Source organism: Manis pentadactyla, chromosome 9, assembly GCF_030020395.1.
Source record: "Manis pentadactyla isolate mManPen7 chromosome 9, mManPen7.hap1, whole genome shotgun sequence".
Lineage (NCBI taxonomy): Eukaryota > Metazoa > Chordata > Mammalia > Pholidota > Manidae > Manis > Manis pentadactyla.
Window position 1 is genome coordinate 89,637,292 of NC_080027.1, and position 16,607 is coordinate 89,653,898.

At 42.0% G+C, this 16,607-nt stretch overlaps 1 protein-coding gene and 1 long non-coding RNA gene across 2 annotated transcripts in view; one reads left to right on the forward strand and one right to left on the reverse strand.

Moving 5' to 3' along the window:
• LOC118928397 (uncharacterized) overlaps positions 1-16,545 on the reverse strand; it is a 40,983-nt gene extending 24,438 nt beyond the window's left edge. The window contains exon 1 of the long non-coding RNA XR_008999295.1: positions 16,419-16,545. This is a non-coding gene — a long non-coding RNA (uncharacterized LOC118928397). The remainder of the gene's footprint in view (positions 1-16,418) is intronic.
• On the forward strand, positions 4,457-8,020 carry APOF (apolipoprotein F). Its single transcript, XM_057507752.1, is given in 4 exon segments — positions 4,457-6,000; positions 6,003-6,185; positions 6,188-6,487; positions 6,490-8,020. Coding segments are annotated over 4 exon segments (978 nt in total). The 5' UTR covers positions 4,457-5,642; the 3' UTR covers positions 6,627-8,020.
• Positions 16,546-16,607: the final 62 nt, after the last annotated feature.

Here is a 16,607-nt window from a genome sequence, read left to right on the forward strand (position 1 = left end):
CAAAGTTGCAGGATACAAAATCAACACAGAAATCTGTGGCTTTCCTATATACTAACAATGAACCAACAGAAAGAGAAATCAGGAAAACAACTCCATTCACAATTGCATCAAAAAAAAATAAAATACCTAGGAATAAACCTAACCAAAGAAGTGAAAGACTTATACTCTGAAAACTACAAGTCACTCTTAAGAGAAATTAAAGGGGACACTAACAGATGGAAACTCATCCCATGCTCGTGGCTAGGAAGAATTAATATCGTTAAAATGGCCATCCTGCCCAAAGCAATATACAGATTTGATGCATTCCCTATGAAACTACCAGCAACATTCTTCAATGAACTGGAACAAATAATTCAAAAATTCATATGGAAACACCAAAGACCCCGAATAGCCAAAGCAATCCTGAGAAAGAAGAATAAAGTAGGGGGGATCTCACTCCCCAACTTCAAGCTCTACTATAAAGCCATAGTAATCAAGACAATTTGGTACTGGCACAAGAGCAGAGCCACAGACCAATGGAACAGACTAGAGAATCCAGACATTAACCCAGACATATATGGTCAATTAATATTTGATAAAGGAGCCATGGACATACAATGGCGAAATGACAGTCTCTTCAATAGATGGTGCTGGCAAAACTGGACAGCTACATGTAGGAGAATGAAACTGGACCATTGTCTAACCCCATATACAAAAGTAAACTCAAAATGGATCAAAGACCTGAATGTAAGCCATGAAACCATTAAACTCTTGGAAGAAAACATAGGCGAAAACCTCTTAGACATAAACATGAGTGACCTCTTCTTGAACATATCTCCCCGGGCAAGGAAAACAACAGCAAAAATGAGTAAGTGGGACTATATTAAGCTGAAAAGCTTCTGTACAGCAAAAGACACCATCAATAGAACAAAAAGGATCCCTACAGTATGGGAGAATATATTTGAAAATGACACATCCGATAAAGGCTTGACATCCAGAATATATAAAGAGCTCACACGCCTCAACAAACAAAAAACAAATAACCCAATTAAAAAATGGGCAGAGGAACTGAACAGACAGTTCTCCAAAAAAGAAATACAGATGGCCAACAGACACATGAAAAGATGCTCCACATCGCTAATTATCAGAGAAATGCAAATTAAAACTACAATGAGGTATCACCTCACACCAGTAAGGATGGCTGCCATCCAAAAGACAAACAACAACAAATGTTGGCGAGGCTGTGGAGAAAGGGGAACCCTCCTACACTGCTGGTGGGAATGTAAGTTAGTTCAACCATTGTGGAAAGCAGTATGGAGGTACATCAAAATGCTCAAAACAGACTTACCATTTGACCCAGGAATTCCACTCCTAGGAATTTACCCTAAGAATGCAGCAATCAAGTTTGAGAAAGACAGATGCACCCCTATGTTTATTGCAGCACTATTTACAATAGCCAAGAATTGGAAGCAACCTAAATGTCCATCAATAGATGAATGGATAAAGAAGATGTGGTACATATACACAATGGAATACTACTCAGCCATAAGAAAAGGGCAAATCCAATCATTTGCAGCAACATGGATGGAGCTGGAGGGTATTATGCTCAGTGAAACAAGCCAAGCGGAGAAAGAGAAATACCAAATGATTTCACTTATCTGTGGAATATAAGAACAAAGGAAAAACTGAAGGAACAAAACAGCAGCAGAATCACAGAACTCAAGAATGGACTAACAGGTACCAAAGGGAAAGGGACTGGGGAGGATGGGTGGGTAGGGAGGGATAAGGGGGGGAGAAGTAGGGGGGTATTAAGATTAACATGCATGGGGGGGTAGGAGAAAAGGGAGGGCTGTACAACACAGAGAAGGCAAGTAGTGATTCTACAACGTTTTGCTATGCTGATGGACAGTGACTGTAAAGGGGTTTATAGGGGAGACCTGGTATAGGGGAGAGCCTAGTAAACATAATATTCGTCATGTAAGTGTAGATTAGTGATAGCAAAAAAAAAAAAAAAAAGGGCAGTTCCTGTGTGGTAACCTCCAACGAGTTCTACACAAGGGTATAAAGGGCATATAAAAGTGTAGGCAAAGGGTATGTTTGTGTTTATACAGAGGATCAAAGCCTAATTGGGCTACCCCAAAAATGAACTAAGATACGATATGAAAAAGAACTTCCAACATCTGCACCGTCTGGAAGACTCATACCAGAAGATGATCATCAAAAAACCCCAACAAAGATCCACGCACTGCTACAGCTGTAGATGCACTCATCCCACCAGTTCCTGGACTTGCCATGGGAATGAGGATGGAGATATCTAAGCTGGCCTGTACATACAGTAAAACAACAAATTTGACTGGATCTATACTGTTGGAACTCAACCAAGAATTAGGAGAAGTGCAAATTGTAGCGCTCCAAAATCTTACAACTACAGACTATTTACTGTTAAAAGAACATAAGGGATGTGAACATTCCCCAGGAATGGGTTGTTTTAATTTGTCTGATTTCTCTCAGACTGTTCAAGTTCAGTTGGACAATATCCACCATATCATAGATAAGTTTTCACAAATGCCTAAGGTGCCTAACTGGTTTTCTTGGTTTCACTGGAGATGGCTGGTAATTACAGATATGCTTTGGTTATGTAACTATACTCCTATTATGTTAATGTGTGTGCGCAATTTAAGTAGTAGCTTAAAACCTATACATGCTGAAGTACTCTACAAGAAGATATGTCAAAGAAATAATCAATCTTCCCATGTTTTCTTCCGCCTGCTACTTCTATAGCTTTTCTTCTTCCTTCCTAATTACAACCCTTAAATAGAATTCGTGCCTCATATCAAATTTACCGAGTATCATAATTCTTCCAAGTGGTAAAGATACCTCAAGACAAATGCTGGGCATAGAAGCCACAGGGCATAAATATGCAAAGAAGTAAAAAGCTAACCTTTCCAAACAATAAGGCTTCCCTCTCACTTACCAACTTCACATTTCCCTGTATGGCCCCAGAAGATGACTGGTTAGCCAGAGACGGGTAAGATTCCTCAAGGGAGGAACAACCTAAGACAGGCACAGTCGCAGGGGGGCCATCAGGTTAGAAATTGGGGATCAACAGAGGTGAGGCTTAGAACCTCACCCCCCCTGTTCTGAGAGAAATCTTCTGCATACGTGGATGTTTTATTGCCCTGGTCTAGCTTGGATTAACACATAGTCTACAGGCACACACCTGATCATCTACATTTGCTCTCTTACAACACTAAACTATGTTTTCTACCTTTATCTTGTATCTACCTACCACTTCAGCATTTTATTAAAAATAATAATAATAAAGAGAGAAATGTGGTATCCACATATAAATCAAGTATAAAAACCAAATGAGTATTCATATTTGAACTGTTTATAGTTCATAATGCATGAGCAAAACCAAAAGTTTCTGTGATGACTGCCCTTGTACTGTTCACTATGTAACTTATTCATTATGTAAGAATTTGTTCTACATGTAAGAACTTGTTTGTTATGCCTCAGAAGATTGGAGACTGATGAAAATTAGGCTTGGGGTGGATTAATGATTGTGCATTGAGCATTGACTCCCCTATATAGAATTTTATTGTCGTTAACAATCATTTGATCAAGAAATATGAGAGATGCCCTCACAAAAAAAAAAAAAAAAAAGGACAGACTTCCAATAGTAAAATAAATAAGTAACCGGGATGTAATGTATAGCATAAGGAATATAGTCAAGATATTGTAACAGCTTGGTAGGGTGATAGCTGGAACCTAGAATTATGTATATAAATGTTTTATCACTGTGTTGTACACTTGAAACTAATGTAATGTAATACTGTGCGTCAACTACCCTTCAATAAAAAATAATTATTAAAAAAAAAGAGTAAGAGTGAGGTGTGTTCAAGTTTCCAAGGACTAAGAGCTTCCTAGCTCTCTCCCTTCTTGGTGTGTGCTCGTCCCTAGCCTCCCCTATTCCCCCTGCACTCTGCTGCTTCCCTGCGGGGCTGTCCTGCTGACCCACCAGGAACCAGGCTGTGCAGCTCCTTTGCTGTGTCTTGCTGCCCCCAGTCACTGGCTTTCCAGGAAATGAGCAGGAAGCGGCCCTGACCATGCAGCCATCTTTCGCAGAAACTGGACGCCCACTGAACGCGCTCCCTGATCAGATCCCTCTCCCAGATCCCAAGACCTTTCAAGATCTCTTACACACAGTGCCCTCCTTAGCCCCTCTGCCTGAGCACCTATCCAGCATAGCTCTGGGGGTGTTCCTGGAGGAGGTTGGCTGCCCAACAGAGGCCCATGCTCTGAAGCTTCAGCTTGTTAGGATAGGAGGAAAGGACACCACTGAAACCTTCATCTGTGAGAGTGAAAAACACAACGAGGAAGAAGGGATCACTAAGTTCATCCTGGGGGACCTGGGGGGGACACACAGGAGAGCTTGGATAAATCCAACCCTCAGTTACTCAGCCTAAGGAATGTATTGATGGTGGCAAATATAACCTCTGGGTTGGCTAATCTGCCAGTTAGCTCAGACGGTGAGTTTATTGAGAAGCCATTTCCCATATTTCTGGTGACACAGGTCAAAGTTTTTGCTCTCAAAGTCCCTTAGAACTGCATGTGTGATTCTTGGGTGCATGTTGAGAATTGGGCAAAAAGCTGAAGAAACTCCGGGTTAAGGACCTCTCCGTGTCTATGGATGATGACAGTGTAATTTATCAAATGTCCCACAGTTACTCTGAAGTGCTTCCCGGGTAAACTGGTTCAGGAATTTGGCTGGGCTCACTACACATATTCATTGCCACCTAGGCAACAGATTTCCTTTCCGAGGACTGTGTTCAAGCACGCACCACAGTAAGTAGTTAGTAGTGCAGGAGACCACTTAGGACAGAAGTATGCTCTTTATTTCATCCCAGTGCTAAAACACACATGTGATTGGTATTAGCCTTGCCCCTTTCTACTTAGTAGTTCCCAGCCCCTATTTCTTATTCTATTTTCCTTTTTTCTTTTCTTTCTTTCAGTCATCATATACTGTGCATGTAACATGCACTAAGCATGAGAGGTATTTTAAACTTTTCTCATTCAACCACCCTGACCTAAATCCCCAGCTAGACGCTATAGCTTGCTAACTTAATTTTTAAACTGAAAAGAGAATTAAAACAGGAGAAAATCATAGATTTCTAATCTCTCTTGGTAGGGTTTCCCACTTCTATCATGAGCTAGAGTGGGAATGAGGCAGGAACATGTAGGAAATGCCAAAGAACAGGTATTTGAGGTATTTAGGTGAAGTGTGTGACAAGGAGTAAAGGTCTGAGTAGCCAGTACAAACAACAAATATTTGCAGAGAATACATCTCTTACTGATCACAGGGAAAAGCAAATATCTTCTTTCTTCATGGGACAGAGAAGTGAGCAGAACAAGATCAAGGACTAGCCAAACCTATCAAGGGTCTCATCTCTCAATGACTAGACTGTGTGGTTATTTGCAGTCCCTTATAAGTGGGTGGAAAGAAAGCAGAGGAAGTGCCTGGTGACCTGTACATGGGGAAGGCCGAGTGGGAATAAGTAAGTTGTGTCCTGCTTAGGCTTTTACCTAAAAAGAAGCTTGGAGATGGTGGGCGAGGTCTGCCCTGACTCTTGAGCTCCTTTCAGACCACAGCCCTTAGGGAAATGGTTTGTAATGTTTCTCATCTCTCCTTCCCAGGGCCCTCTGGTCCAGACATGCACGGCATCAGAATCTTCTAGATACAAGTTGCACTGCTTCTTTGCTCCCTCCTGCTGTCCCCTATGGATGCCACTTTATATGAAAACAAGACAAATGTTCTGCACCTCTCCTCATCCTCGGGAGCCTGGCCACCTTCCTCAGAGCCCTTGTGCTGTCAGGCCCTGCTCCCACAGTCCCTGCCTGGCTTCACCCACATGGTCCCTCTACCCAAGTTTCTGGTAGGCCTGCCACTAATGATTGCCCTGGAGGAAACTGGCTGCCATGCTGATGTCTGGGCCCTGAAGCTTCAACTCTTACCACCAGGGAGGTATAAAAACTACAGTTTCTCATCCAACATCTTCAAGGGCTCCAGAAAGACAGAAACACAGGGAGGACAGTGTCAGTGGGTACCCTGGCCTCTACTCTGCAGCTATTGGCCATGGGGCAGCCAGGCCCAGAAAGGGCCCAATGCTCCCTCCCTATCAAGGACTGTGAGCTCGAATAGGAACAAGTGTGCACCAGATTGTCCAGATGTTGCCGGGGACAGAAACTTACTACAACCTGGGGACAGCTTTGTATTATGCTGCTCAGAACTGCTTGGACAAAGCCAAGGAACGAGGCCAAGATGGGGTCATAGATCTGGGTTATGCCCTTCTGGTGACCATGGCTGGACTGACAGGACCCACAGGACTTCTGTTCAGCACTGTGCTTAAACCTGCAGTGAAGGATGGGGTCCAACAGTTGATCCAGTACTACAGTGAGAGAAAGGCCAATACCCCTCCTGCTGAGACAAGCAACGAGGGATTGGGGGCACCTCAGATGTGAATGACTGGGAAGAAACTACCCTGGCCCCCTTGGTGTCAGATGTGGGGTCTTCAGCTCCTTCCTGGGGATAGGCCTTTTTCAAGCGCTAAGACTTAGGTCCTGGGAAAGGGAGTCTTGGGATATAAAAGAAAGTGGTGGTAGGCAGGAAAATAGATATGAGTGGAGTGGAAAGAGAAAAAGGCCTAAAAGTCCACTAAAAAGACCCAAAAGTAATCAATTAAAGCTCAAAAAGCTTGGCCTGGAATATTTGGATATTCCCCAGATAAAGGAGGATACCTCCGCTTAGCCCATGTCTTTATTGTGTTAAACATGCAGGCCCAGCTGTAAACAACACAGTGAAAGGCAGGAAGGATTTCATCTTAAAGATTGTATTTTAAATACCCAGGAAGTTAAAAATGTAAGATTCTTAACTTACTCTTTAGCAAACAGACAATAACTCAGCCCACCTTGGGGGCTTGGCAGGCAGCCTGTTTGATATGCTCCCAGACCAAGACGCCAGTATCCCAGGGAGAAATCAGAGCAGGAAGTTCCTTGTGTTAAGTTAATTCTAAGCACTCAAAGACCACTTAACAAGTCTGCACCCCCAGCCCTTAGTTACATTCTTAAAGAATCCTTAAAAGGGGGAACGCCCAACCTTTCAGGGTGCTCCTCTCTGAAGTTGCCCACACTTTCTAAGTGCATAAACTTTTAACTTTAAACTCTCTCTTTTCAACCTTTCAGGGGGTGCTCCTCTCTCTGAGGTCACATTTTCTAAGTGTGTAACCTTTTAATATTAAACTTCCTCTCTCTAAACCTTTCAGGGCACCTCTCCTTGCTGAGGTGGCCTGTACTTTTTCTCTCTTAAGTAACCTTATATAAAACTTTTACTCTGCTTCACTACTGTGTCTCTGCCCTTCAATTCTTTGTCTCAGTGGGACAAGGACCAAGGAAAATGCACAACACTCCCCCAACTGTAGGAAACAGGATGAATAAATCTAACATTCTGACACATCCTGTGTGTATGTGCACACATTCAAAATCCAAATCTCTGATTTGTTATCGAGGAGGAAGGCAGAGCTGTAAAATGTAGGAATTTTAAAGGCTAGGGTTTGAAATCAGATGATTTGATTTTGAATCTAGGATTTACCTGCAAGAGCTTCAGAGATCCCTGACTAGAAATGTAACCTCTTTCTCAGAGCTCAGTTTTTTTAATTTCTAAAGTGGGGAAAATAATTTTCACCTCTGGGGTTTGTGGACATTAAAAACAATACAGTGGGAGTCAAGAATTCAAGATGGTGGTATGAGAGGTGAGATGGAAAACTCCTCCCAAAACTACATATAGTGTGAAAATATAGTTAATACAACTAGTCCTAAAACAGCAACAGAAGAGAAGGTTGCACCAGACTGCACACAGACCTCATGAACAGAGCAGACTTCATGAAACAGGGTAACAACGTAGGAAAGCCTTGATCCGGTGAGACCCAAGCCCTTCCCCCACCCCAGTTCACGGGTGGAAGAGAAAGGAGCGGGAGAGGGTGGAAGCCTGGGACAGCTGAACACCCAGCCCTGGAGATCTGCTTTGGACCACAAACCTACATTGTGTGGTGCTCTGGAGGTTGCTGGGGTTGGGGAGCTGGGACAGGTGCAGTGCTTGAGAGACTGAGATTCCAGCCATTTGTGGAGGATGCGGATCCACATCTGGCCACTCTGAGACAAAGGAAAGGCAGGCGGTCTGAGAGGCTTCCTAGCAGCAAGAGGGCTGCTGAAGGGAAGGCGTTTGCACAGAGCTTGCTACGAGGGAGAAGGGATAGGTGGACAAGGTTGTCTGGGCATACTCTGCCCAGCAGGTTGGGAACTTTGAGGAGCTTCAGGCATTCCATCTCACTGGCTGCCCACTCAGCTCCAAGGCCCCCACTGTGACACGCAGCCTGTTGCACCTTCCTCCTGGCCTGCCAGCACCTGCTCACAAACTGGCAGTCACTGCGCTGCAGTCAGGCCAGCCAGAGGGAGGCACTACCTACAACAGCTAGAGACATCAAGCACAGAGGCTTATACCTATGTGCTCAGCCCATGGGCTCTGACACTGGAGACAGGCCCGCCCTGCAGCCAGGAAGCAGGAAACAGCTCTTTCCTCCCCCCAGGCACCAGCTCTGCTCCCCTACAACTCCCAACCTCACTATATGGACTGAGCAGCTCCAGAGAATGGAGCTTCTGGGAACTAAAGGGCACCACAGAGATTTGTGAAACATCAAAGGAACCTGGTTCAAAGCAAAATCTCACAAACCCCAGAAAGAGGGCCAAATGAAACTGAACTCACCAATCTTCCTGAAAGAGAGTTTAAAATAAAAATCATAAACAGGGGGCTCAAGATGGCGGCATGAGTAGGGTGGCAGAAATCCCACCCAAAACCATATATATTTTTGAAAATACAACAAATACAACTATTCCTAAAAGAGAGACCACAGGATACACTACAACAGCCAGGCTACATCTACATCTTTGAGAACTCAGCATTTCACGAAGGGGGTAAGATACAAAGCTATCAACCGGCAGGACCCAAACACTTTCCCCACCCCAGCTCACCAGCCGAAGGAAAGGAGTCGGAGTGGGGAGGGCATGGAAGCACAGGACTGCTAAATAACCAGCCCTAGTAATATGTACTGGGAGCACAGACACACATTGCTTGGTGTGCTGGATATTAGAAAAACGGAAAGGTAGGGTCCGAGATGGAGACTGTGAGCAGGTCGCCATAGCTGGCTCCCCTGGGACAAAAGAAAAGTGGGCACTTTTCAAAAGTATTAAAGGGACAAGGGCTCAACAGCTGAATAAAACTGTCCCAGCACACAGCCCAGCAGGCTGAGAATCTTGAGAAACTTTGGGCCCCCTAACTCCCTGGGGGTAAAGCAGCCCTAAAGCCCCTCACAGTGATAAGAAGCCTGACATTCATTCCCACCCGTGGCACTACAAGCAAACTAGCTGACCCTCCACAGCTGTAGAGCAGCTGGAAAGCAGGCCTGCCCACAGCAACCACACAGAGTCTCCCCCCAGTGCGCAGCTAACCAGGACAGGCAGCAGACGCTGGAGCAAGGTCCAGGACGCATGAAGGGGCAACGTTCTTGCAGAACACACTGGGGCAGCTACGACTCCCTGCAGGGCTCTAGGCTAGCCTGGGGGCTGCCCTGCCCATGGCAGCTCAGGAGATTGTCCCAGAGTCTGCTCCCGGTGTGTGGGTAACTGGCACAGGCAGTGGAGAAGGGCAAGATGAAAAACAAACAGGAAGGGACTTTGTTCTCCCAGCTGACACATGTGCCACCTGCCTGCAAAAACTTCTACCACCATGAAAAGGCAGAAGAATATGGTCCAGTCAAAAATTACTCAGACAACCCCAGAGAGAGGGCCTGGTGAGATACATATAACGAATCTTCCTGAAAAAGAATTCAAAATAAAACTCTTAACAATGCTGATGGACCTGCAGAAAAATATGCAAGAGCTAAGGGATGAAGTCCAAAAGGAGATAACAGAAATGAAACAATCGATAGAAGGGCTTAAGAGTGGACTGGACGAGGTGCAAGAGAATGTTAATGGAATATAAATTAGAGAACAGGAATACAGAGAAGCTGAGGCAGACATAAAAATACTATTTTTATAAATAGTATTTATAAAATAAAAGACTATTAAGAGAACTGTGTGACCAATCCAAGTAGAACAATATTCGCATTACAGAGGTACCAAAAGAAGAAGAGAGAGAAAAAGGGATAGAAACTTTCTTTGAAGAAATAATTGCTGAAATTGTTCCCAAGCTAGGGAAGGAAATAATCTCTCAGACCATGGAAGCCCACAGATCTCCCAAAACAAGTGACCCAAGGAGGACAACACCAAGACACATAATAATTAAAATGGCAAAGATCAAAGACAAGGGCAGAGTATTAAAGGCAACCAGAGAGAGAAAAAAGATTACCTACAAAGGAAAACCCATCAGGCTTTCATCAGACTTCTCAACAGAAACCTTACAGGCCAGAAGAGAATGGCATGATATATTTAATGCAATGAAACAGAAGGGCCTTGAACCAAGAATACTGTATCCATCACAATTATCATTTAAATTTGAAGGAGGGATTAAACCATTTCCAGACAAGCAAAAGTTGAGGGAATTTGCCTCCCACAAACCACCACTACAGGGTATTTTAAAGGGACTGCTTAAGATGGAAGCAATCTTAAGACTTGTCACCAGAGAAAATAAAGTCACACCAAAGAAAGCAGACCAACCAAATACTAACTAAAGCCAAAAAATAAAATCAACTATGCACAAAATCAGTCAAAGGAAATACAAAAGAATACAGAATAAAACACCTAACACATAAAGAATGGAGGAGGAAGAATAAGAAGGGAGAGAAATGAAGAATCATCAGACTGTGTTTATAATAGCTTAATAAAAGAGTTAAGTGAGTTGGTTAGATAGTAAGGAGCTACCCTTGAATCTTTGGTAACCATGAATCCAAAGCCTGCAATTGCAACAAGTACATATCTATCGATAATCACCCTAAATGTAAATGAACTCAATGCAACAATCAAAATACACACAGTAATAGAATGGATAAAAAGGCAAGATCCACCTATATGCTGCTTACAAGAGACTCACCTCAAACCCAAACATAAAAGTGAAGGGATGGAAAAAGATATTTCATGCAAACAATGGTGAGAAAAAAGAAGGTGTTGCAGTACTTGTACAAGACAAAATAGACCTCAAAACAAAGAAAGTAACAAGAGATAAAGATATTATAAATATCTATGCAACCAACACAGAAGCACCGACATATGTGAAACAAAGACTAACAGAATTAAAGGAAGAAATACAATGGAATGTATTCATTCTAGGAGACATCAACACACCACTCACTACAAAGAACAGATCAACCAGACAAAAAATAAGTAAGGACACAGAGGCACTGAACAACACACTACAACAGATGGACCCAACAAAAATTTACAGAACTCTACACCCAAAAGGAGCAGAATACACATTCTTCTCAAGTGCACATGGAATATTTTCCAGAATAGACCACATACTAGGCCATAAAAATAGCCTCAGTAAATTCAATAAGATTTAAATTCTACGAACCAAATTCTCAGATCACAAAGGTATAAAACTAGAAGTAAATTGTACAAAGAAAACAAAAAGGCTCACAAACACATGAAGGCTTAACAATATGCTCCTAAATGATCAATGGATCAATGACCAAATTAAAACAGAGATCAAGCAATATATGGAGACAAATGACAACAACAGCACAAAGCCCAATTTCTCTGCAACACAGCGAAGGCAATTCTAAGAGGAAAGTATACAGCAATCCAGGCCTATTTAAAGAATGAAGAACAATCCCAAATGAATAGTCTAAAGTCACAATTATTGATACTGGAAAAAGAAGAACAAACGAGGCCCAGAGTCAGCAGAATGAGGGACATAATAAAGATCAGAGAAGAAATAAATAAAATTGAGAAGAATAAAACAATAAAACAAGTCAATGAAACCAAGAGCTGGTTCTCTGAGAAAATAAACAAAACAGATAAACCCCTAGTCACACTTATTAAGAGAAAAAGAAAATGTACACATATAAACAGAATCAGAAATGAGAAAGGAAAAATCACAGCAGACCCCACAGAAACACAAATAATTATTAGAGAATACTATGAAAATCTATATGCTAACAAGCTGGAAAACCTAGAAGAAATGGACAACTTCCTAGAAAAATAAAACCTTCCAAGACTGACCATGAAAGAAACAGAAAATCTAAACAGACCAATTACCAGCAATGAAATTGAATCAGTAATCAAAAAACTACCTAAGAACAAAATTCCCAGGCCAGATGGATTCATCGCTGAATTTTAGAAGACATAATACCAATTTTCCTTAAAGTTTTCCAAAAAATAGAAGAGGAGGAAATACTTCCAAACTCATTTTATGAAGCCAGCATCACTCTGATACCAAAACCAGGCAAAGACCCCACCAAAAAAGAAAATTACAGACCAATATCCCTGATGAACATAGATGCAAAAATACTCAACAAAATATGAAGAAGCTGTATTCAAAAATACATCAAGAGGATTGTACACCATGATCAAGTGAGATTCATCTCAGGGGTGCAAGGATGGTACATTTGAAAATCCATCAACATCATCCACCACATAAACAAAAAGAAGGACAAAAACCACATGATCATCTCCATAGATGCTGAAGAAACATTTGACAAAATTCAACATCCATTCATGATAAAAACACTCAACAAAATGGGTATAGAGGGCAAGTACCTCAACATAATAAAGGCCATATGATAAAGCCACAGCCAACATCATACTGAACAGCGAGAAGCTGAAAGCTTTTCCTCTGAGATCGGGAACAAGACAGGGATGCCCACTCTCCTCACTGTTATTCAACATAGTGCTGGAGGTCCTAGCCACAGCAATCAGAAAACACAAAGAAATAAAAGGCATCCAGATAGGCAAGGAAGAAGTTAAACTGTCACTGTTTGCAGATGACATGGTATTGTACATAAAAAACCCTAAGAACTCCACTCCAAAACTACTGGAACTAATATTGGAATTCAGCAAAGTTGCAGGATTCAAAATTAATACACAGAAACCTGTGGCTTTCCTATACACTAACAATTAACTAATAGAAAGAGAAATCAGGAAAACAATTCCATTCACAATTGCATCAAAAAGAATAAAATACATAGGATTAAACCTAACCAAGGTATTGAAAGACCTATATCCTGAAAACTATAAGACACTCTTAAAAGAAATTAAAGAGGACACTAACAAACGGAAACTCATCCCATGCTCTTGGCTAGGAAGAATTAATATAGTCAAAATGGCCATCCTGCCCAAAGCAATATACAGATTTGATGCAATCCCTATCAAATTACCAACAGCATTCTTCAACGAACTGAAACAAATAGTTCAAAAATTCATATGGAAACACCAAAGACCCCAAATAGCCAAAGCAATCCTGAGAAGGAAAAATAAAGTGGGGGGGATCTTGCTCCCCAACTTCAAGCTCTACTACAAAGCCACAGTAATCAAGACAATTTGGTACTGGCACAAGAACAGAGCCACAGACCAGCGGAACAGAATAGAGACTCCAGACATTAACCCAAATATATAAGGTCAATTAATATATGATAAATGAGCCATGGACATACAATGCGGAAATGACAGCCTCTTCAAAAGTTGTTGCTGGCAAAACTGGACAGCTACATGTAGGAGAATGAAACTGGATCACTGTCTAACCCCATACACAAAAGTAAATTCGAAATGGATCAAAGACCTGAATGTAAGTCATGAAACCATAAAACTCTTAGAAAAAAACATAGGCAAAAATCTCTTGGACATAAACATGAGTGACTTCTTCATGAACATATCTCCCCGGACAAGGGAAACAAAAGCAAAAATGAACAAGTGGGGCTATATCAAACTAAAAAGTTTCTGTACAGCAAAGGACACCATCAATAGAACAAAAAGGTATCCTACAGTATGGGAGAATATATTCATAAATGACAGATCTGATAAAGGGTTGACATCCAAAATATATAAAGAGCTCACACACCTCAAAAAACAAAAAACAAATAATCCAATTAAAAAATGGGCAGAGGAGCTGAACAGACAGTTCTCCAAAGAAGAAAGTCAGATGGCCAACAGACACATGAAAAGATGCTCAACATCGCTAATCATCAGAGAACTGCAAATCAAAACCACAATGAGATATCACCTCACACCAGTAAGGATCACCACCAACCAAAAGTCAAACAGTGAAATAAGCCAGGTGGAGAAAGACAAGTACCAAATGGCTTCACTCATCTGTGGAGTATAAGAACAAAAAAAAAAAAAACTGAAGGAACAAAACAACAGCAGACTCACATAACCCAAGAATGGACTAACAGTTACCAAAGGGACAGGGACTGGGGAGGATGGGTGGAAAGTGAGGGATAAGGGGGGAAAAGGGGCGTTACAATAGCACACATAATGTAGCGGGGGGAACACGGGAAAGGCAGTATATACAAAAGGAAGTAACAAATGTTGGCGAGGTTGTGGAGAAAGGGGAATACTCCTACACTGCTGGTGGGAATGTAAATTAGTTCAATCATTGTGGAAAGCAATATGGAAGTTCCTCAAAAAGCTCAAAATAGAAATACCATTTGACCCAGGAATTCCACTCCTAGGAACTAACCCTAAGAATACAGCAGCCCAGTTTGAAAAAGACAGATGTACCCCTATGTTTATCGCAGCAGTATTTACAATAGCCAAGAAATGGAAGCAACCTAAGTGTCCATCAGTGGATGGATGGATAAAGAAGATGTGGTACATATACCCGATGAAATATTATTCAGCCATAAGAAGAAAACAAATCCTACCATTTGTAACAACATGGATGGAGCTAGAGGGTATTATGCTCAGTGACATAAGCCAGGTGGAGAAAGACAAGTACCAAATGACTTCACTCATATACGGAGTATAAAAACAAAGAAAAACTGAAGAAACAAAACAGCAGCAGAATCACAGAACCCAAGAATGGACTAACAGTTATCAAAGGGAAAGGGACTGAGGAGGATGAGTTGGAAGGGAGGGATAAGGGCAGGGAAAAAGATAGGAGGCACTACGATCAGCATGTATAATGTGGGGTGGGGCACAGGGAGGGCTGTGCAACACAGAGAAGACAAGTAGTGATTCTACAGCAATTTTTCTACGCTGATGGACAGTGACTGTAATGGGGTTTGGGAGTGGGACTTGGTGAAGGGGGAAGCCTAGTAAACATAATGTTCTTCATGTAATTATAGATTAATGATACCAAAATTTTTTTTAAATGGGCACAGGATCTGAACAGACACTTCTCCAAAGAAGGAATTCAGATGGCCAAAGCAGGCACATGAAAAGATGCTGCACATCCCTAATCATCAGAGAAATTCAAACTAAAACCACAATGAGATACCACCTCACACCAGTTAGGATGGCCAACATCCAAAAGACAAACAACAACAAACATTGGCGAGGATGTGGCGAAAGGGGAATGCTCCTACAACTGCTGGTGGGAATGTAAATTAGTTCAACCATTGCGGAAAGCAGTATGGAGGTTTCTCAAAAAGCTCAAAATAGAAATACCATTTGACCCAGGAATTCCACTCCTAGGAATTTACCCTAAGAATTCAGGATCCCAGTTTGAAAAAGACAGATGCACCCCTATGTTTATCACAGCACTATTTACAATAACCAAGAAATGGAAGCAACCTAAGTGTCCATCAGTAGATGAATGGATAAAGAAGAGGTGGTACATATAGACAATGGAATATTATTCAGCCATAAGAAGAAAACAAATCCTACCATTTGCAACAACATGGATGGAGTTAGAGGGTATTACGCTCAGTGAAATGAGCCAGGTGGAGAAAGACAAGTACCAAATGGCTTCACTCATCTGTGGAGTATAAGAACAAAAAAAAAAAAACCTGAAGGAACAAAACAACAGCAGACTCACATAACCCAAGAATGGACTAACAGTTACCAAAGGGACAGGGACTGGGGAGGATGGGTGGAAAGTGAGGGATAAGGGGGGAAAAGGGGCATTACAATAGCACGCATAATGTAGCGGGGGGAACACGGGAAAGGCAGTATATACAGAAAAGACAAGTAATGATTCTATAGCATCTTACTACGCTGATGGACAGTGACTGTAATGGGGTATGTGGTGGGGACTTGATAATAGGGGGATTCTCGTAACCATAACATTGTTCATGTAATTGTACATTAATAATAGCAGAATAAAAATAAAATAAATAAATATTGAAAGGGAAAAATAAAAAAAGAGAGTCACTGAATTAAAAAAAAAAAACAGTGAACCTAAGGTGCTTAGCACAAATCCATCAAAAAAAATGGCTACTATATTTTATTACCTTAGCCTTCCCCTTCCTGTCCCACTACGACGAAACCCTGCCCCGCCTCTTCCTCTGGAGCCCGCAGCGTCCTCACCTCTCCCGGGGGGGTCTCGATCCGGTGGCCGCTCAAGTTCTCGGAAATCAGCTCTTCTGTTCGGGCACTTCTGTTGATTGGACTCCGCCTTTCACCGGCGCGGCGCGGTGACG